The following is a 22,516-nucleotide window of genomic DNA, read 5'->3' as shown; positions in this document are numbered from 1 at the left end:
ATACACTGACCAGAAGGTAAACTAGTGAGTTAACTCCTACCAGCTGCAACTCCCAGAATTCTGGGAGTTGAAGTCCACAAGTCATAAAAAGGTCGAGTTTGAAGACCCCTGGTATATATCTTGTGACTAGACATTCCTCCTGTGACAGCGTTTGTCGATTCAACCCCATCTTGGTGGTCATGATGTGCTCTTAAGCCCTAAGTCCCAAAAGATTGCAAATATTTATTTCACTTAGGAAATGGATATTCTCCAGAACCTTATTTATTAGTGCATCCAGGGAGCAAACCTGTAACATTAGTGCTAGAGATATATGCTTTATCACAGAGCTGTGACACATCCTTAACTTAGCTACTTGAGGTTCTGATTTAGAGAGGTAATTTGACAGGTTGCTTCAGATAGTAGGAGCTGGGGAAGCTCAGTCACTGAAATTTTGGAGAAGATGGAAAGAGGGAGGGGTTGGGCCATTAGAACAGTCCTTAGAGCTTCTAACCCCGTGGTGGCGAACCTATGGCACGCATGCCACAGGTGACATGCAGAGCCCTCTCTGTGGGCATGTGTGCCATCTCCCAGTTCTAAGCCTTCATCTGGGTTTTATAAAACCTTTTCGCTTTAGGCCTCTGCCGCCATGTGCAAAAAAAAAAGGTTCAATCAATCAATCAATTTCAACTTCTTGCGGGGAAAAAAAAGATCTCACAAAGTTGGAATTGATTGATTGAACTTTTTAGTCCCACCCAGTCTGCTGTTACCACTGCAGCCAAGCCCACCCAATGGGCCACGCCCACCCAATGGGCCACATCCACCCAATGGGGCATGCCCACCCGGCATCCGATGATCTATAAGTGGGTTTTGGATTGCAGTTTGGGCACCCGGTCTCTAAAAAGTTCACCAGCACTGTTCTAACCAATGAAGGCAAACCTAAAGTCCCTGGTGAGCTTCAAATTGTCTTCCTCATAGGCTGTCTAGGTTAAATGTATGGCTGGGAATATATTTCTAATCCAGTAAAATGGAAAACTTCTAAGTACAAGGCTTGATAGAAAAATGTCTGGCAGGAGATGTTAAATATATGTGTGTGCACATGTCTGTGTACATACACAAAAACACATACATTTGGCATCTTCTTGGCTGCGTCTTGTTGGATCACAGTTTTACAAATTCTCCTAACCTACTGCACGGCCAAGTGGCTCAGGAGCAGAAAGAAAAAAGGGAAAAGGAAAAAAAAAAAGCAACGGCAGCCAAGTTGGCAGCCATGGAAGGACAATGTCCCAGATCTATAGCTGACTTCTGCCTCACCAGAATTCCATGATGAATTTGTGAATTGAATGTAGAGACTGAGTTAGATAGTGTGGGTATATAAGTAGAATCCTTCCACAGCGGTATTTTGCATGATTTGGGGATTTTTCACTGGACCTCACTGATTAACTAGTTACTCTTTAGAAAGATGGGTAGCCAATAAATTTACTAAATAACTGTCATCTGTTTTGGGGATGAGAGTCACTTTAATTTTGGCTATGCTCTAGTTAGTAAATCACTGCAGAGTTAGTCTTTTGCCTTTGAAGTCCCACAATGCTGCTGTCATGTGGATTTTCTCACAGGGGAGGATTGTTTCTTGTTCTTCCTTTGAATACAGGATCAGACCAGCCTTTACTTTTTTTTCCCCCTCTGCCTGTGCCCCCTATAAGGTCCAATGTCCTGCTCTTGGACTTTTGCACTGTTTAAGCATTAACCCGTCCCATCTCCATAGCAACCGATCCCTTGAAAACAATTGAAGAAATACTTTGGGCCTTGTACAATCACAGCATCTCTCTGTTCTTCAGTACAGTAAAAAAAGGTAAAGGTTCCCCCGCACATGCGTGCTAGTCGTTTCCAACTCTAGGGGCCGGTGCTCATCTCCGTTTCAAAGCCGAAGAGCCAGCGCTTGTCCAAGGACGTCTCCGTGGTCATGTGGCCGGCATGACTAGACGCCAAAGGCGCACAGAACGCTGTTACCTTCCCACCGTAGTGGTCCCTATTTTTCTACTTGCATTTTTACGTGCTTTCGAACTGCTAGGTTGGCAGAAGCTGGGACAAGTAACAGGTGCTCACTCTGTTACGCGGCACTCGGGATTCGACCCGCCAAACTGCCGATCTTCTGATCGACAAGCTCAGCGTCCTAACCCACTGAGCCACCATTTTTGAGATTTCTGCCTGATGGGGTTTTTTTACTCCACAACTGGTAGTAGTCAGAGGCTAAGACAGAGATTGGACTGAGGTTTTTTTTATTGAAAAGTTTTACAATACATTTTTTAGAAAGACAAAACCCCTCCCAACCCCCTCCCCTCTCCCCAACCCTCCCCAACACCTCCCTCCCCTCCCCCTCCCTGACTTCCCAGAGCTCAATACAGGGTATAAATATACAAACAATCATAGTCTACCTTATGCAAACAACAATAAAATACTAAATCTATCGCACTTTAACTCTTATAAACTAACTACAAGCAATTTAAATATCACATCAATACTTATTCAAATGCTAAATGAAACTTTTTAGTCCCATATTTATTCTGGATATAATCAATCCATCTTCTCCACTCCACAATATATCTCTGTTGTGACTGGTCTTTCAAATACGCTGAGATCTTTGCCATTTCCGCCAGGTTGGGCAATAAGCTGACTTTGTAATAATGCTGCTTGGGGGGGGGGGCAAAAAGCCCTAATAAGCAGGCATATACATAGAATGAAGGCTATTGCTAAGCACATTGGTTTGTGCTTAAATTGTAAGCCACCCTGAGTCTTCGGAGAAGGGTGGGATATAAATGGGATTTTAAAAAAAATCAATGTGCTTAGCAATAGCCTTCATTCTATGTATATGCCTGCTTATTAGGGTTTTCGCTCCCCCCCCCAAGCAGCATTATTACAAAGTCAGCTTATTGCCCCCAACAATCTGGGTCCTCATTTTACCTACCTCAGAAGGGTGGAAGGCTGAGTCAACCTTGAGCCTGGTGGGACTCGAACCTGCACTAATTGCAAGCAGCTGGTGTTACTTAAGGAGGCATTAGCCCACTGCTCCACCAAGGTTTTTGCACTCTCCTGTTAATCAGCTGGATGATGAGCATGGGAATGATTATAATGTATAACAAAATATGTCATATATATATATATATATATATATATATATATATATATATATATACACACACACACACACACACACACACACACACACACACATACATACATACATTACATACATACATACATACATACATGGCTGCCGACCTTCGCTCCTTCCGACGCGACCTAAAAACCTATCTGTTTGAACAATCCGGCCTGGTCTGATGGGTTTTGTTTTAATTATTGTTTTAATGTAATTTATCTTCTGCATTTGGGCACTAGGGTTTAATTTGTTTTCAATTTCTGTATTTGGGCATTTTGATATTTATGTCCCTGTTCACCGCCCTGAGTCCTTCGGGAGAAGGGCGGTATACAAATTAAATAAATAAATAAATAAATAAATAAATAAATAAATAAATAAATAAATAAATAAATAAATAAATAAATGTGTTCTCTGTGTTTGAAGATGGGCAGAAATGAAGATGGCCATGGATCAGTTTTGAACTTCCCTGAGAGTATTGACTGGAAATGCTGATAGCGTAAAAACACACACCTTATTCAGGGACAGAATAAATTGTTGTTTCCTTTAACTCTGAAAATACAAAGAACATGTTATTTATTATTAACTTATAATGACAACAACATATAATTATAAATAATATACAAAACTTATACCTTGTAATTATATAGTTTTAATATATAAGCATTATATCCTATTTATATTATTTAAACTTAATGGCTGCACAACTCCAGTGGACTCTTCAAAAACTTAGGGAGCATGCATAATTCACAAGGGTGTTGGGAGAAAAGAATGATGGCTGTACATGTGTATGTGAAGACTGGCCAGACTTGATGAGATGCATTGGGTAAAGAGTGATAAAGTTCCCCTAGTTTATTTGCTGCAGGATTTTGCATAATCTCAAAGACATAAGGGTCACAGTGAATGTTTCTAGCATTCCCTCAAGTGTCCAATGTCAGAAGGGAGGCAGTAGCATCTTAAATAGGGCTGGGCAAAGTGTTTTGAATTTGAGTAGCTACAATTTTGAAATAGCTTGGTTCAAGTTTGAAACAGTTGTTTCAAATTTGAAGCAGGCTGTTTTGATAATTGTGGAAAGGTTCCCAGGGCTATTTCTAGCTCAAAACCTTCCAAAATGATTGAAAAGGTGAGTTTCAAGTTTGATACAGCTGTTTTGAACTCAAAACAAGAGTTTGGAGTTCAAAGCGAGGCATTTTGAATTTGAGGTGTTTCAGATTTCAAACATTTTGCATGCACAAATACTCTTGAGTTTTTGTCACTACTCTTGGAAAGAATTGAAAAAGCACATGCTGATTGATTTTGTTAAACTAGAAGTTTGTCTTGCAATTCCTTCAGCTTTCAATAAAGCAACGTATATTAATATTATAATTTTCAATAAAGTGTAGGGAGTTTGACTCTGTGAGTCCTAAGGAAGTGGACATGATCGTCCAGTTGTGAACTTGGCCACCTGTTGGTTAGAGCCAGACTTGTTAATGCCAATATTTTATTATATTTACTAAATTTATATGCTACTCATCTCACTATCAAAGCAACTCTGAGTGGCTAATGGGCATGGTTGGGCCCAAGCTGTGTTGTCTGCTTTACTGCAGAACGGATTAGTTCCCTCAACCTTCAGGGATGCCATAGTGCACCACCTCCTTAAGGAGGTCATCAGTAGACCCAACCATCTTGGATAATTTCCATTCAGTGTTCAACCCCTCCATTTTTGAGGAAAGTGGTAGGGTGTTCAGGCTTCAGCTCCTGTCAGCCTTCTATGCAGACCAGAGCAGGAAGCCACCTTCACAGGAAGACTAAAGCTATCCTTACTGAGATTGGCTATAACAGCAGCATCTTGCAAGTCCAATTGTGCTATACCTTCCCCAGTTTCCTATTCTTCAATGAATTAGGGAGGTGTCTGTCTGAACCACTTCCAAATTTTGTATTGTTTCTTAGAAGTTCAAATGTGTTTCAACCCGTTGCCTAGATCAGGGCTTTTCAACCAGTGGTACGGGTACCACCTGTGCTACATTGGCACCTGGCAGGTGGTACGCGACCATCCTAGAAAAGTGGTAGCAGGGGAGGGGAATGAGCTGAACCGGTGGCAGCACCGCACAAGCCTGAGGGAGAGATGGCTGGAGCTGCAGGGCTGTCAGGGCTCAGCGAAAGCGCCAGGATCAGCGCCAGGATCAGCGCCAGGCTCCAGCTGGAGCCTGGCACTGATCCTGGCTCTTCTCCTGAGCCCAAAAGAAGCGCCAATCAGCTGGAACATTGCAGCATCTCCAGGGTCTTGTGATTTACATTCAGATGCTTGGGAACTGATTCATATTTATGATGGTCACAGTGTCCCAGGGTCATGTGAAGTACCAAAACCTGCTGCAACCACCCAGCAGATGGGGGGGAATAAAAACCAAACAACCCCCTCATCCCACCGCCGCTGCCAATCCTCAACAGAAATGCTCACAACAATGAAAACCTTGGAAACCTGCTGCCAGGCAGGCAGGCAGGTGTCTTGCTCAGCTGTGGCTTGGGGGGGCACTTTTTTCAGTGCCATTGTAACTTTGAACAGTCACCAAGCAAACTGTTGTAAGTCGAGGACTACCTGTACTTCATCACTTTTTTCCTTTTTTTTTTTTGGTCAAGTTTTTGACACCTTGCTAGACGACTGGTGGTACTCAGATGTTGCCATATCCTAAAAGAGGTACAATGGGTGAAAAGGTTGAAAAGCCCTGGCCTAGATAATGATTCTTGCATATTTCTGCCAGGGTCATCTTCCTTACACTCTGCAACTCCAAAGGATCTGATAGGAAGTGGATTATCTTGAATTTTCTTCTTTTTTTTTTTTTGCCCACGATGGCGGTGGCTGCAGGCTGAGCTCCGGGCGCTCTGCAACAGGCTTTACATGGGTCGGTTGGGGAGACCCGACCGGGGCATGATACGGTGAACAGCTTTAAAGGGGAGTTGGATACAGAGACGTCTTGCTAGGCGCTGCTTTTGGCGGCGCTGGGCTTTCCCTCCCCCTTTGGATAGCGGCGTCTGCCTACCGGCTCGGAGATTGTTTGTGGTCGGGCCTGTCATCCGGGCCTCCCAGATGGTTGTTGCGGGCTCTCTCCGGTTCCTGCAGTTTTCCTTTGCTGCTTTCCTCGCCGTGAACACTCCCTGCTTGTCGGAGGAGCGGCGGCGACGATCAAGTGATCCGAGGACTCAGGCTGGAGCTGGGATTCATATCAGCTGGCGGGCGCTGCTTTCGGCGGCGTGGAACCTTCCCTCTCCCCCTGAGTGGCGGTGGCGGCTTCCTGGCTTGGAAATCAGCCAGGGCTTGTTCTACAGGCTTCTTCTACTATCTTTTCGCCATGGACACCCACCCCCCCCGTCAGAGGAGCAGCGGCGACGATCGAGCGATCCAGGGACTCGGTTTGGAGCTGGGAATTATATCAGCTGGCTGGTGCTGTTTCGGCGGCGCAGAGCCCTCCCTCTCCCCGAATGGCGGCGGTGGCTTCCCGGCCTGGAAATTGGCCGTGGTTTTATTCTACCGCCATGGATTTGCTGGATTTGCTGGTAGATGCTTGGATTTGGGGACGGAAATGCCTCCTGGCCGTCGTACGGTGCTTGTAGGGGGGATGTCTTTGCCCCCCTCCACGGAATGGCGGTAATGGCCGGCGGCCTGAAGATCGCCCGGGGCTTGGCCCTTCTCCTTATGCTGGCTGGCAGGCATTACTGTGGCCCGAAGATCGGCCAGGATTACGCTTTAATGCCTGGTTGGGGGCCAGTGCTTCCCATTAATATTCTGGATTGGACCTGGGACTGGACCGTGGTGGGAGGACGGTCTTGGATTGTTCATCAACCGCCCCACTGGTGTGAGAGACCAGTTGGGGTAGGTTTACCCCGGGATTCCTCACTTTGTCCATAACAGGCTAGATGCCTCAGCCGTAGTGAGAGGACGGTTGGGGTTTCTTTTTCTGAGTTCCACCCAGGTGAGAGCTGAGTTGGACTAATTGGACTGTGATACATCTACTGGACTTTATGCTATCAATACCATCGATCCACCCATTATTAACATCAGCCCTATGCGGACATTTTTTCATTATTGTATGGTTCCCTTGCACTATTCTGGAGCCGATTTGTATGCCCTCAGGGGGGTTTCTTCTTCCTGGGTTCGACCTGCCGCCCTTTCCTGCACTCCCCTTAATGACGAGCCCAATTTTTGGGACCCCGAGAAGTGGTTGGGCCTAGATAGGGGCCTCGAGCGGAGACGTATTAAGAGGCCTCTAATTCACTTTTTAGCCGGTTATTTTAATAGGTTAGGGAGGGTGAGGGAGGGGAGGGAATTATTAACCGGCACTCAGTCTGGGCCGGTTTGGGGTCCCGGCGGGACGAGGTTTGGGTCAAAGGCGGCTGGTTCTGGATCTGTGGGGGTGGGGCTTCAAATCCCCACGACGATAGGGAATGGCAGCAGGTGTGTGCACGGAGGGCCGTATCGACATCTGGGATCACACCCCCGCTGCTTGCAAGCGGTGACGCGCTCTGACCCTCCGGTTAGCACCCTTTTGCCCGGGGGTGAGGGCCCCTGAGCTCAGGCTGGTTTATCTTAATGCCAGATCCGTTGTTAATAAGGCTCCCCTCTTTCGTGACTTGATCGAGGAGGAATGCGCGGATCTGGCATGCATTACGGAAACCTGGTTGGGCTCGGAGGGAGGGGTCCCTCTGATCGAGTTATGCCCTCCAGGTTTCCGTGTACTACACCAGCCACGGGCTCAGGGTAGGGACGGCGGGGTGGCGGTGGTTATCAGGGAGACTTTATGTCCGCGGGAGACCACCATTGTCCAGATTGGCAGGAGTGAGTCCCTCCTCCTGAGATGTGGTTCTCGGGTTCAGATGAGCTTGTTGCTTACATACCTGGCGCCCAGCTGTGTGGCAACAGCTCTGCCGGAGCTGCTCGACACCCTCTCAGGGTTGGCGGTGGAGTTCCCCAGGCTCATAGTGCTGGGTGACTTCAACCTGCCTTCCCTGGGAGGGTCATCGGAGCTAGCACGGGAGTTCATGGCTTCCATGACGGCCATGGACCTGACCCAGGTAATTCAAGGCCCGACTCATGTGGGGGGACACACTCTGGACCTGGTGTTCCTGTCTGGACAGTGGTTGGATGATTTGGGAGGGGGTTTACCAGTTGTTATCCCCGTCATGGTCCGACCATCATCTCCTGCGGCTGGTCTTCCATTATGCCACCCCCCGCTGCTGGGCGGCGGAACCAACTAGATGGTTCCGCCCCAGGCGCCTAATGGACCCTGAACGGTTCCAGATGGTGCTTGGGTCTATACCCATCGCCCTCACTCACAGCCCAGTTGATGCCTTGGTAAATGCCTGGGAAAAGGCAGCTGCTGAGGCACTCAACTGTGTTGTACCCTTGCGACCTCTGACCCGGCACAGATCACGTTGGGCTCCATGGTTTTCTGCGGAGCTCCGGGAGATGAAGCATTGGAGACAGGGTCTAGAGAGCGGTTGGAGGTCCAGCCGTTCCGAATCTGACCGATTGCAGTTAAGAACCTTTATAAGGTCTTATCTTGCTGCGATGAGGACGGCGAGGGCTAATTACTTCGCCGCCCTCATCGCGTCCGCAGATAATCGCCCGGCTGCCCTGTTTAGGGTGACTCGCTCCCTTCTTAACCAGGAGGTGAGAGAGGATCCCTTACAGGGACGGGCTGAGGAGTTTAGTCATCATCTGACGGACAAAATCGCTCAGATCCGGGCCGGCTTGGACTCTGACTGGGTGGAGTCTGACGCGGAGGAATCGGATGGTCTTGAGCATGACATCTGGACTGAGTTCGATCCTGTTTCCCCTGATAATGTGGACAGGATCATGGGGAGGCTGAGCTCCACCATCTGTTTGTTGGATCCATGCCCCTCCTGGCTGGTTTATGTGGCCCGGGAGGGGACACGAGGCTGGTTCCAGGCAGTAATAACTGCTTCTTTGAAGGAGGGTGTCTTCCCCGCCGCCTTGAAGGAGGCGGTGGTGAGACCCCTCCTCAAAAAGCCTGCCCTGGACCCGGCTGTTTTAAATAACTATCGTCCAGTCTCCAACCTTCGCTTTCTGGTGAAGGTTGTTGAGAGTGTGGTGGCGCATCAGCTTCCTCTGTTCCTGGAGGAAACTGATTATCTGGACCCGTACCAATCGGGTTTCAGGCCCGGGCACAGCACGGAGACGGCATTGGTCGTGCTGGTGAATGATCTCTGGTGGGCTCGGGACAGGGGTTGCTCCTCTGTCCTAGTCCTATTAGATCTCTCAGCGGCTTTCGATACCATCGACCATGGTATCCTACTTCGGCGTCTCAGGGGGCTGGGAGTGGGAGGCACCATTTTACGGTGGTTCTCCTATCTCCTAGGCCGCTTGCAGTCGGTGTTGACAGGAGGGCAGAGATCCACCCCGAGGCCTCTAGTTTGCGGAGTCCCTCAGGGGTCGGTTCTCTCGCCCCTCCTGTTCAACATCTACATAAAGCCGCTGGGCGAGGTCATTCGTGGTTTCGGGGTGGGGTATCATCAGTACGCTGATGATACCCAACTTTTTTTCTCCACCCCGAACCAACCCAGCGATGCCCTTGCCGTGATGTCCCGTTGCCTGGAGGCGGTCCAGGTCTGTATGGAGAGAAACAGGCTTCGTCTCAATCCTGCCAAGACTGAGTGGCTGTGCATATCGGCATCTCGGGTTAACCAAATTATTCCACCTTTAACAATGGGGGGTGAGGTGTTACCCCCCCCCCCGTTGATAGGACTCGCAACTTGGGCGTCCTCCTGGATTCACGGCTCAATTTTGAAGACCATATAGGAGCCGTGACCAGGGGGCTTTTGCCCAGGTTCGCCTGGTTCGCCAGTTGCGAACCTACCTGGACCGAGATGCCCTATGCACAGTCACTCATGCGCTCGTGACCTCCCGTTTAGACTACTGCAACGCTTTCTACATGGGGCTGCCCTTGAGGACCACTCAGAGGCTTCAACTGGTGCAGAATGCGGCTGCGCGAGTTGTGATGGGGGTTTCCCGATACTCCCATGTAACACCTCTACTCCGTGAGCTGCATTGGCTTCCGGTTGCCCTCCGGGTGAGATTTTATTTTTATTTTTTTTATTTTAATCCCATTTATATCCCGCCCTTCTCCGAAGACTCAGGGCGGCTTACAATTTAAGCACAAACCAATGTGCTTAGCAATAGCCTTCATTCTATGTATATGCCTGCTTATTAGGGCTTTCGCCCCCCCCCCCAAGCGGCATTATTACAAAGTCAGCTTATTGCCCCCAACAATCTGGGTCCTCATTTTACCTACCTCGGAAGGATGGAAGGCTGAGTCAACCTTGAAGATTCAAGGTGCTGGTGATGACCTATAAAGCCCTGAATGGCTTGGGTCCGGGTTATTTGAGGGAACACCTGCTGCCAGCATCAAGTTCCCTTCATCCAGTGCGCTCTCACAGGGAGGGCCTTCTCAGGGTGCCGCCAGTAAAAGATTGCCGGCGGATAACACCCAGGGAGAGGGCCTTCTCTGTGGGTGCGCCTGCCCTCTGGAACCAGCTGCCCGTGGAGCTTAGGACTGCCCCTGACCTTCGTTCATTCCGCCGGGACCTGAAGACCTGGCTCTTTGAGCTCTCTGGCCCAGGCTGAGAATTTTTAACTGGGGTTTTTATTTTTAGGGATAATTTAATCTTTTTTTAATTGTTTTTTAACTTTTGTATTTTGTATTGGTTTGATTTTAAAATACCCTGTAAACCACCCTGAGTCCTTCGGGAAAGGGCGGTATATAAATCTAATAAAATAAAATAAAATAAATAAATGTGTTTTAGTCAGGTTTTATAGGCTGGGATCCTATACATAGGCAGCATTGGTTTCACTTGTGGATTATCTGTGGTGGAGCCTGGATGGTGGGGCATCCATCCGGGAGTTCCTTGATCACACAGTGGCTTTTGATATCATTGATCATGTTGTCCTATTGGGACAGATTTGAGGAGCTGGGAGTTGGAGGCCTGATTGTGGCCCAACAGAGTTCCCTACTGCTCCCATTCTTTCGACTTTCCTCAGACTGCTGAAGACTTGGTTGTTTTCCCAGGCTTTGGAAAAAAGGGGGTCGTTGAGCCTCTTTGTTAGTTTGGTTTTTTATATCAGTCACGTTATCATATCTCATATGTCATATCACATCTCCTTTTATTGTTTTTTTTATTTGTAACCTTCTAAATAAATAAGTCTGATGAACAAGTGGGGTAATGTCTCCGTGGCTAATGGAATTTGAAGTAATAAAAAAATAGCTATGCTCATCTGCAGTTTTGTGAGGCCTGTTGTTGCTAGCTGTACTTTAAATGTTGCTTATTAAACTTTTTGTGTGTGTGATGATGAGTAGGATTTCGTATTTCATCTTGCAAGGAAGAGTTGAAAGGAAGTAAACACTTGACAATAGACAATCTGGTAAATCTGTGATGGAGGTTAGATTTAAAACTGGAGACCTGTCACCTTGCAGGCTTTGTCTGGTGCTAGTCTAGATGTAGGAAATGTTTAGAATCTTGTGGTATAAATAAAAGGGAGGAACGATCTGGAGGAAAAGGAGGGGGATGTTCCTGTTCATCTGCTGAAGCCATTCCCTGCAAAATAATAATAATAAAAATAATAATAGAGTAATTCTCCTTAAAATGGATTCTCTCTCTTTTTACAGGCAAATATATAAGAAAGTTACTTAAAATCAATCCCTTCCACTTTCCTGTAACTACATTGATTGAATGAGGCATTAATTTAGTACTGATCATTTTGGCCTTGCATCCAGATGTTGGCCCTGATTTTACCCAGATTATCTTTCCCAGCTCTAACAAGAATACAGCCACAACTGGAAAGGTCTGGGAATAATTTCACAATATAAATTGCATCAAAAAACAATAACAAAAAACAATGGCTGCAGAATACCTATAAAAATATGACATACACATTTCCAAACTGGAGATCTAATTAGGTGCTTCATGTAGGTAGCAGAACTGTGAGCTGTAGTAATCCAAAACTGTTGTTGTTAAAGAAATAAACCTCTGGCATTTCTCCCCAACAACTTTTTAACTGTTTACTCAGTACAGGTAGTCTCAACTTACAACCATTCATTTAATGACAGTCTCAAGTTACAACGGCAATGAAAAACGTGACTTATGACTGTTTTTCATACTTATGACCATTGCAGCATCCCTATGGTAACATGATTAAAATTCTGAAGCTTGGCAACTGGCTCATATTTATGGCGGTTGCATGTGATCATGTGATCACCTTTTGCAATTTTTTGACATGCAAAGTCAATGGGGAAGCCAAATTCACTTAAGAACCGTGTTATTATCTTAACAGCTACAGTGATTCACTTAACAACTGTGGCAACAAAGGTCGTAAAATGGGACAAAAGTCACTTAACTGTGTTGCTTAGGAACAGAAATTCTGGGTTTAATTGTCATAAGTTGAGGGCTACCTGCAATAAAAAGAGAGGTTTTCTTCTTCATGCTGGTTGTGGTATGGCATAATGGAAAAAAAAAAATCACCTGCACAGTTTATAATGAAAATGGAATAAAAAAGATTAGGCAGCTGTCTAGAGCAGGAAAAAAGAGAACATGGGTTATACCAAAATTTTGTGGGGTAAAGAAGGATTTTAAAACCAGCATTTATTTGGGTGCATATTTAAGTGAGTCACATGGGAACCTTTTAGCAGCTACAGTTAATATTCCAATTTTACCAATTCAAAAAATGTCAGATTTTTTTTTCTCTTTTTCGTTCTTAATTTTATGAGGAAGCTGTGTGTTTTGCTTAATGCTAGAGAGGGAGGGAGAGAGAACAAACTGAATTACTGCTGGGTTGTGTAATGGACAATAGCTCTTGTTCCTTACCTCATCTTTAACTGCAACCTGCACCTTTTTTGTCTTAGGCCAGGGATAGGCAACCTTGGCTGTTTTACGACTCGTGGACTTCAACTCCCAGAATTCCTGAGCTGGCTGGCTCAGGAATTCTGGGAGTTGAAGTCCACAAGTCGTAAAACAGCCAAGGTTGCCTACCCCTGTCTTAGGCATTCAGGGTAGGGAATTAGTGGCCCTCCAAATGTTGCTGAGCAGTAAGTCAGTGCGTCTCTGCAGTTTCTTAACCAGGCTGGGTGGAGCTGCTAGGAATTAAGGTTAAGTAACATCTGAAGAGACATAGTTTCCTTGCTGTTAGCCTCACCTAATTAAGTCTGCTGAATAATTCTGCCACTTCATCTTACATAATTTAATAAATACAAGGGTGACCTAATGGGATGATTCCCATGGCTGAAGAATGTATTCTGAAGAAAGAGAAAAAATAGAAAAGAAGAAGAATTGCACTGTAAAATAAAAAAAACCCAAAGTTAGTAAAACTGAAAAGAACATCTAGGTTAAATAAGTCTAGCATAAATAAAAGCAATATTGTAGCTGATGTCTATCATCATCTAAGCAACCAAAGAAAGAATATTGATGAGGCTTTCCAAAAACAAATTGCAGATCTTTCAAAGAAGCAGAAAGTAAAAATAGTCCTCACTTACCAACCATAGTTGGAATTGGTAACTCCATCACTAAGCAGTGTGATTGTTAAGTGAAATGTCACATTAGTATGCCACTTTTATGATGTCAGTTCTATTATGGTTATTAAGCAAATCACAATGGGTGATTATTAAGTGCAACATTAAGTGGCCAACAAGTGACTTCCTGCTGGCTTCCCCATTAACTTTGTTAGACACTGGCTGTAAGGTTGCAAATGGGGATCATGTGACTGCAGGATGCTACAACTACTGTAAACGCTTCCTAGTTGTAATGTGGCTATATCACAATTGTTAGATACTGGGTTCGTCGCTTCAATGATGAGACGAGGCGAGTGAGTTCAGCAAAGATCATTGTTTATTGCTTGCAGGATCTGAACTGAGAAACAAGGCTGCAAATGCAGCAATTTATACCCTGGCCTCTAGGTGGAGGCCAATAGGTTTAAAGCAAACTATTGCCTCCTTAGAGGCAGCCAATGGCGGCGTTGGAGATGGGTTGTCTGAGGAGCTGGGAGCCCATTAGCCAGCTTCCCTGCTTAAGCAACCTTCCAGCAATTAACCCACATGGTGTTCCCTTAACAAGACAAAGCCCAATACATTACAACAATCATGTCACTGTGGAGATGCTATGATGGCTACAGTTTTGAGGAACAGTTGTTAAAGTTTTGTCAGTAGTATCATAACTTTACACAGTCATTGAACAAGGCAGTCAGTAAGTGAGAACTACCTGTATCGAGGGGGAACTTTTAAATACCTGATTTCTGTTAGGAGACTTCTGAATATGGTGTCTTCAGGAAAGTTCAAGATTTGTAGTGTGCTCAAGTTTCTAGAGGGTGAAAGAAGGCATAAATGGATTCCTTTTTAAAACTTGATACTAGCCAAAAGGGACAACTTATCTGAATAAGTATAGTTAGTAAGATAGTAGTTGTAGTTGGAAACTGACCATGCATAGCTGGAATTTTTGATTTTAAAGGAAACTGAATATAATTGAACACACCTCTTGGACCTCAAGAAAATAGATTTTAATATGCTAAAGAGCAAAGACAACTAAGAACTCATGGCAGGAGAGGTAATGAAAAAGGAGGTCAAAATGGATGGAATACTAAAAATGCAATTGAAACATTCTAAGGGGGGGGGAACAACAGAACACACCAGTGTAGCTGCAAAAGAGGCTTAGTGAAAATCTGAAACACATATACACACACAAGAAATAGAAATTGTGACAAGTCACTGGGGAATGTTAGCTATGTGTAACCTAGAAATGTAGAGCTGGTGGTAGGAAGTCAAAACTAACTGAATAACAGAAAGCTCTCCTTCAGATTTGTTCAAAATAAAAGCAAGTGAATAAAAATGGCAAAATTTTAAGATGGAATAATAAAAAGGCAGAACTATTTAAATCCTGCTTTGGCTCAATCTTTCCTGAAAAGATGCTTTGGATTGCACCAAACAGGATGAGTTGAAGCTTATGACCGAGAGAAGCTGTGATTGATAGAAAATTCAATTTAAATTTTATTATATTCTTATAGGAAGCAATCAACAAGGTAAAAGAAAGGGAATAGAAAAAAGCCCTATTAATAAACAATGGAAAAGCGTAGAAAGCAATCTACAGTAGTGGCCAAAATTGTGGAAACCTTTTGGGAAAAGTGTACATTTGAGGTTTGATGGCTAATAACACCACTTTTATTTCAAGTAGTACCATAAAATTATATATCAATGCAAAGATAATCCAGAATGTAATGCAACATAGTTTGTTCAATTATATGTATTCTATGAAAAGTTATAGCCAAATAACCAGAAAAAGGAAACACAACTTGCAGAATAGAGCAATGGGGGGGGGGGGTGTGATAGATGAATTTAAGCCAATAAATGAACATAATCAGCCAAGCTCTTGTATCTACTCTAATCAGCTCTGCTTCTAGCCTAAGAGCTACATTCAAGACACGTTTGGGAGTACCAAATATACCAGCAGGGAATATCTATTCACTCTGAATGTGTTTATATCTCTGTTAATCTAGAGAACTAAAAATAATTGCTGATGATCTGGCTGTACCTTGCATTTCTGAGAAATCCTGGAGAACAGATGAAAGGCTAGACAATTGCAAAATAACAAATGTCCCTTTCTTTAACATGCAGAAAAGAGAGGATTGGGGAAACTATAGATTAGTCAGATAATAGCACTATCTGGTATGTTTCTAAAGCAGATCATAAAACAATCATTCTATAAGGACCTTGAAAAGGTTGTGGTAATTACAGGTAATCCTCAGCTTACGATCATAATTGAGCCCAAAATTTCTGTTGCTAAGTGAAACAGTTGTTATGTGAGTTTTGCCACATTTTAGGGCCTTTCTTGCCACAGTTATTAAGTGAATCAATGCAGTTGTTAAGTTAGTAACAGTTGTTAAGTGAATCTGGCTTCCCCATTGATTTTGCTTGTCAGAAGTTCCCAAAAGTTGATCATGCGACCCCAGGACCCTGCTACTATCATAAATATGTGCCAGTTGCCAAGCGTCTGAATTTTGATCATTGTGAATGTGGGGGTGCTGCAATAGTCGTTAAGTGTGAAAAACAGTCATAGATCACATTTTTCAGTGCCACTGTAACTTCAAACTGTCACAAAATGAATGGTTATAAATCGAGGACTATCTGAACTAGAAATCACCATGAATTGGTCATGAGCAAATGTTGTCAGACTGGGTTATTTTTTAAAAATTGAGTCACTTTCTTAGTAGATTGCGAGAATGAAGTAGATATAACTTGATTTCAATGAAAACATTTAACAAAGGGGATTCTGATTAGCAGCTAGTTAAGTGTGCGCTGAATTTCATTACTAAATGGAGACATTGCTGGCTCAAAAGTCACACTGAAGCAAAGTATGTATCTATAATACCACATCAAATTGGAGTTGGGTATTGATCTGTATAACAGGGTACAGTCCTGGGCCTTGCAGTTTCAACATTTATATTAAAGATAGAAGAGGTGGAGGCACAATTTATCAAGTTGTCAGATCATACAACATAGTTAATGTTTTAAGAAATGGAAATTATTTGGAATCTTGATAGATGAGGATAACATGCTAAAAATAACAGAATGAAATTTAACAGAGCAAGGTTCTTCACAATGGAAACAGAAGTCCAATGTATTGGTATAGAGTTGGATATTATATTTTTTAAAGAAAAAAAGGTGCCTCTCCAATTATGTTATGGAATCGAACAGTTCCAAAAACATTGACTATACTAATTTATCTTCCTGCTTTGACAGACAATATTTTAATTCATATCAGTAGTCCATTACTGAAAAATGGGTATCTATAATAATTCTTTTAAGCAATTCTTACATCTGAAAAATTTAAATTATTTTATATTAAAATATTATAAACACTACAGATATAGCCAATTAGAAAGATGTATTTCAATATACATTAGTTGATTCGAAGTCATATTATTGATTCTGATCTACAGTGTGATGACCAAGCTAAATTTCTTATGGTAACTATGTAACTAAATTCACATTAATTAAAACAAGTCTTTAAGTCAGGACATTCAAGCTCTTTATTCCAGGAGTGGCATAAAATATCTCATAAAACTTCTTTCAACTTCCAATAAAAACTTTTTTTTATTTAGGAGCCATTGTTAATCCTGTCTGAATGATCTAACCTCTAGAGCAGACATGTCAAACTTGCTACGTCACGCAACATATCGGAACTTTTTCCCCATTGCCAGCAATGGAGTGGGCATGGTTTCCTTGTGATGCATCTGGCCCGCAGGCCGGCAGTTTGACACCCCTGCTCTAGAGGGTTAAGAACAGACATATAGTTTCCAGATCATGGGAAGTAATTACTATATTCTGTTTTATCAGACCTATCTTACATCTTGCATTTGGTTTTAAGCATTGATAAGGAATCAGACAAACAAACAAATTGAGGAAAGGGAAAGTAGGATGATCCAAGTTTCATAGAGGCTAGGAAGAGAGGTTGCAGAAATAGGGTATACTTAACTTTGAGAGGATGGAGATAAATAAATAAATAGCTCATTTCAAACACCTGAAAGAACGCCACATAGAAGAAGCTCCATAATCTCTATCCTGTCAAAGTGCAGAACATGGAGTTAAGTTACTGGAAGACAAATTCTAATTGTTTGGTAGAAAAAACATATTCCTAGCAGGAAGAGTAGCAGTGGAACCAAGAGTGTAAGAAAGGAAATGGATACGTTCAGGGTCAGATTAGATAGTCATCTGCTTGGGATGCTTACATTTGAGTTCAGAGGCAATTGGGTTCAATATCCAAATTGCCCTCTATGCAACTACACCTGTATAAATGTGTGACAAATCATACAGGATTTTCACCACATCCATGCTTGGAGTGTTCTTCCCACATTCTTATATTGTTTTGTTGAAAATACCATTGGAAGAATTTTGCAGATCTCCAGAAATGGATCATTTCTTTGTGAGATTTTTTTAAGTGAATTCTTGTCAAGACTTACATGTAATTCAAATGTATTTTACTGGATTTTTTTCATTTCACCGACTGCAAATTCTGTTTGGCAACCTTGCCATCCATCCATTCACCCATCCAAAACATCTGCAGAAATATTTGTATTTATTTTCATGAACAGGTCTAATGTACACATCTGATCTGTCTGCACATTTTTGCAAGCATTTTTATATATACTTTTCCTAAAATTAACATTTTGTTACACAGTTTTCCTAGTACACAATTTTAAGCATGTTGTTCAATTATAAACAGAATAACAAAGTTCCATAATTTATTTATTTATTTATTTTATTTTATTTAATTGTATTTATATACCGCCCTATTCCCTGAGGACTCAGGGCGGTTTACAGGGAATTAAAAATCCAAAATACAAAAATTAAGAACCAAATTAAAAAAAAATTAAATTAACCCTGTAGTCAGTTAAAAAAGAACCCCAAATTAAAAATTCCTCCTCAGTCTGGGCCCGAGAGCTCGAAGAGCCAGGTCTTCAGGCCCCGGCGGAATGATCGGAGGTCGGGGGCAGTCCTCAGCTCCACCGGCAGCTGGTTCCAGAGGGCAGGCGCTCCCACAGAGAAGGCCCTATCCCTGGGTGTCACCCGCCGGCAATCTCTCACCGGCGGAACCCTGAGCAGACCCTCCCTGTGGGAGCGCACTGGGCGAAGGGCGTTTGATGCCGGCAGCAGGTGTTCCCTCAAATAACCCGGACCCAGGCCATGTAGGGCTTTATAGGTGATAACCAGCACCTTGAATTTCACCCGGAGGGCAACCGGAAGCCAATGCAGCTCGCGGAGTAGAGGTGTTACATGGGAGTATCGGGAAACCCCCATTACAACTCGCGCGGCCGCATTCTGCACCAGTTGAAGCCTCCGAGTGGTCTTCAAGGGCAGCCCCATGTAGAGAGCGTTACAGTAGTCCAAACGGGAGGTCACAAGCGCATGAGTGACTGTGCGTAGGGCGTCTCGGTCCAAATAGGGACGCAACTGGCGCACCAGGCGAACCTGTGCAAAAGCCCCCCTGGTCACGGCTCCTATATGATCTTCAAAATTGAGCCGTGAATCCAGGAGGACGCCTAAGTTGCGAGCCCTATCAACGGGGGGCAACACCTCACCCCCCATCGTTAGAGGTGGAATAACATGGTTAACCCGAGACGCCAATATGCAGAGCCACTCAGTCTTGGCGGGATTGAGACGAAGCCTGTTTCTCCCCATCCAGACCTGAACCGCCTCCAGGCACCGGGACATCACGGAGAGGGCATCACTGGGTTGGTTTGGGGTGGAAAGAAAAAGTTGGGTATCATCAGCGTACTGGTGATACCCCACCCCAAAACCACGAATGATCTCACCCAGCGGCTTCATGTAGATGTTGAACAGGAGAGGCGAGAGAACCGACCCCTGAGGAACTCCACAAACGAGAGACCTCGGGGCGGATCTCTGCCCTCCTGTCAACACCGACTGCGAGCGGCCCTGGAGGTAGGAGGAGAACCACCGTAAAACGGTGCCTCCCACTCCCAACCCCCTGAGACGTCGCAGCAGGATACCATGGTCGATGGTATCAAAAGCCGCTGAGAGATCTAATAGGACCAGGACAGAGGAGCAGCCCCTGTCCCTAGCCCTCCAGAGATCATTCACCAGTGCGACCAATGCCGTCTCCGTGCTGTGTCCGGGCCTGAAGCCCGATTGGTACGGGTCCAGATAATCAGTTTCCTCCAGGAACATAGGGAGCTGATGCGCCACCACACTCTCAACAACCTTCGCCAGAAAGCGAAGGTTGGAGACTGGACGATAGTTGTTTAAAACAGCCGGGTCCAAAGCAGGCTTCTTGAGGAGGGGTCTCACCACCGCCTCCTTCAGGGCGGCAGGGAAGACACCCTCCTTCAAAGAAGCAGTTATTACTGCATGGAACCAGCCTCGTGTTCCCTCCCGAGCCGCATAAGCTAGCCAGGAGGGGCACGGATCCAACAAACAGGTGGTGGAGCTCAGTCTCCCCATGATCCTGTCCACATCATCAGGGGAAACAGGGTCGAACTCAGTCCAGATAACATGCTCAAGACCGCCTGATTCCTCCACATCAGACTCTGCCCAGTCAGAGTCCAGGCCGGTCCGGATCCGAGCGATTTTGTCCGCCAGATGATGACTAAACTCCTCGGCTCGTCCCTGCAAGGGATCCTCTCTCACCTCCTGACTAAGGAGGGAGCGAGTCACCCTAAACAGGGCGGCCGGGCGATTATCTGCGGATGCGACAAGGGCGGCAAAGTAGTTAGACTTCGCCGTCCTTATCGCCGCAAGATAAGACCTTATAAAGGTTCTTAACTGCAATCGGTCGGATTCGGATCGGCTGGATCTCCAACCGCTCTCTAGACCTCGTCTCCGACGCTTCATCTCCCGGAGCTCCACAGAGAACCATGGGGCCCAACGGGATCTGCGCCGAATCAGAGGTCGCATGGGTACAACGCAGTCGAGTGCCCTGGTGGCAGCCGTTGCACTTTTTGATATTTACTAGTTTTTCAGGTTGCCCTGTATATTGCCACATTCAATATTTATATAAATTGCACCCACCTTTATAAAGGTATTATGCTAGTGTTCCTGCTTCAGACTTTTTTTTCTCCTTAACCGGAATATAATTAGCTAGCAATAGCTATTATCAGAGATTGGATATATTTCCATAGCAGACATGCATGTATTTAAAAGGAGCCACTGTTCTTTAAAAGACAACTGGTGTCAAATAGCTCCTGCTAAGCGAGATGCATTTGGAGGGGAACAGTGGCAGATGCCCTTTATTTAGCAAAACTTTAAAGGGTTACCTTTCTAGATCTTTTTTCTGTGGGAGTGAGGCCCATGTTGACTCTATGTCTCCTCTAGTAAAATTCATTTGCTTGAAGATCTGAAAGAGAGGTTCCAAGGGAATAAATAACTTGCAAAAAACTGTGTTGCCTTTATTGCCTCTCTTGGGAATTCACCAATAAACACAAGGCACAAGATCCTTAGCTATTGCAGTGTTTGGAAAGGAATGACCATCTGCTAGCCTGAGCAAAACATGCACTGGATGCAGTCACATGTAACACTAAACAAGGGCATAAATCATGGCTTGCTGATCAAGTCAGACTAGCTTCAGTTGCATATTACACTACATTTTACAGTGCTTATTATAATACACCAGCCAGGCATCAAGGATCAATATCTGCTTTTCCTGTCTGGATGCCATTGTTGTATATTCACTTCTAATCTAAATTAGTCTTAAATGAATCCTTGAAATAAGCTTTCCTTGTTTCAGATTTCAGCAAAGGGAAATGGTTACTAAGGCTGCAGTTGGGATGGAGGGGAAGAGAAGGTTGATACAGAACAATCTCTTGGATTTTTTTTTTAGTCTCTCTTCTTTTGTCTCACTTTTTCCAGGGGATGTTCTGTTCCAGATGGCTGAAGTCCATAGACAGATTCAAAATCAGTTAGAAGAGATGGTAAGCACTTGTGTTGCTATTAATTTGTCTTTTTGCAGAGCCTGGCCAAGGGGCAGCCTGCAGGGCCTCTGATACACATGGATTTAAAATTGAAACACATCTGCTATAGAATAGCTGCCAAGTCCTGTAAGTAAGAATAGGGACCTCAACTGAATAAATTGTGGGCCAAACAAAATTGCAAGTCATGTGCTGCCTTTTGAAATGTCCAAGAAATCATGGCTCTGACTGGTTTCAAGTAGCTTCCTGCTGAATTAGAAGTATCTCCTTAATTGTGCCTTGACCTGTAAGTAGAGTGGTAAAGTGACCTTTAATCAAAAGAATAAGAAATAGAGATTTTGCATAGAAATATTTTGAATCTCAGCCTACTGGGGAAGTCTGTGAACAGATGACCTGCATGTCTTCTCTGTCTTCTGTCCAGCTACTAACTAGAAATGGGAAACTTTTTATTTTTATGTCTTATGCTTCTTTATTTTCAAGGCAGAATTGAATCAAGTAATCTCCAGCTAGAGAATATCTTCAAAAATTATCCTCTAAAGATACATACATACATATATACATATATACATACATACATACATATATATATATATATATAATATATATATATATATATATATATATATATATATATATATATATGTATGTATGCATATATATATATATATATATATATATATATATATACACACACACACATATACATATACATATATACATATATACGTATGTATATATATATGTATATATATATATATATATATATATATATATATATATATATATATATATATATATATATATATATATATATATATATATATATATATATATATATATATATATATATATATATATATATATATATATATATATATATATATATATATATATATATATATACACATGCGCACCATTCTGTTTTCCATTATCAT

General features: G+C 43.7%; 1 protein-coding gene across 4 annotated transcripts in view; it reads left to right on the top strand.

Moving 5' to 3' along the window:
• BAIAP2 (BAR/IMD domain containing adaptor protein 2) overlaps nucleotides 1-22,516 on the top strand; it is a 187,931-nt gene that overhangs the window by 77,210 nt on the left and 88,205 nt on the right. For all 4 annotated transcript variants that reach the window (XM_081317652.1, XM_081317653.1, XM_081317655.1 and 1 more), the window contains exon 4: nucleotides 21,523-21,584. In XM_081317652.1, coding sequence (XP_081173778.1) covers nucleotides 21,523-21,584 — 62 coding nt within the window. The remainder of the gene's footprint in view (nucleotides 1-21,522; nucleotides 21,585-22,516) is intronic.

This window comes from Vipera berus, assembly GCF_964194415.1.
Source record: "Vipera berus genome assembly, chromosome: 2".
In the NCBI taxonomy this organism is placed as follows: domain Eukaryota; kingdom Metazoa; phylum Chordata; class Lepidosauria; order Squamata; family Viperidae; genus Vipera; species Vipera berus.
The sequence above is the reverse complement of the archived record's forward strand: the minus strand, read 5'-3'. Positions and strand labels throughout refer to the sequence as shown.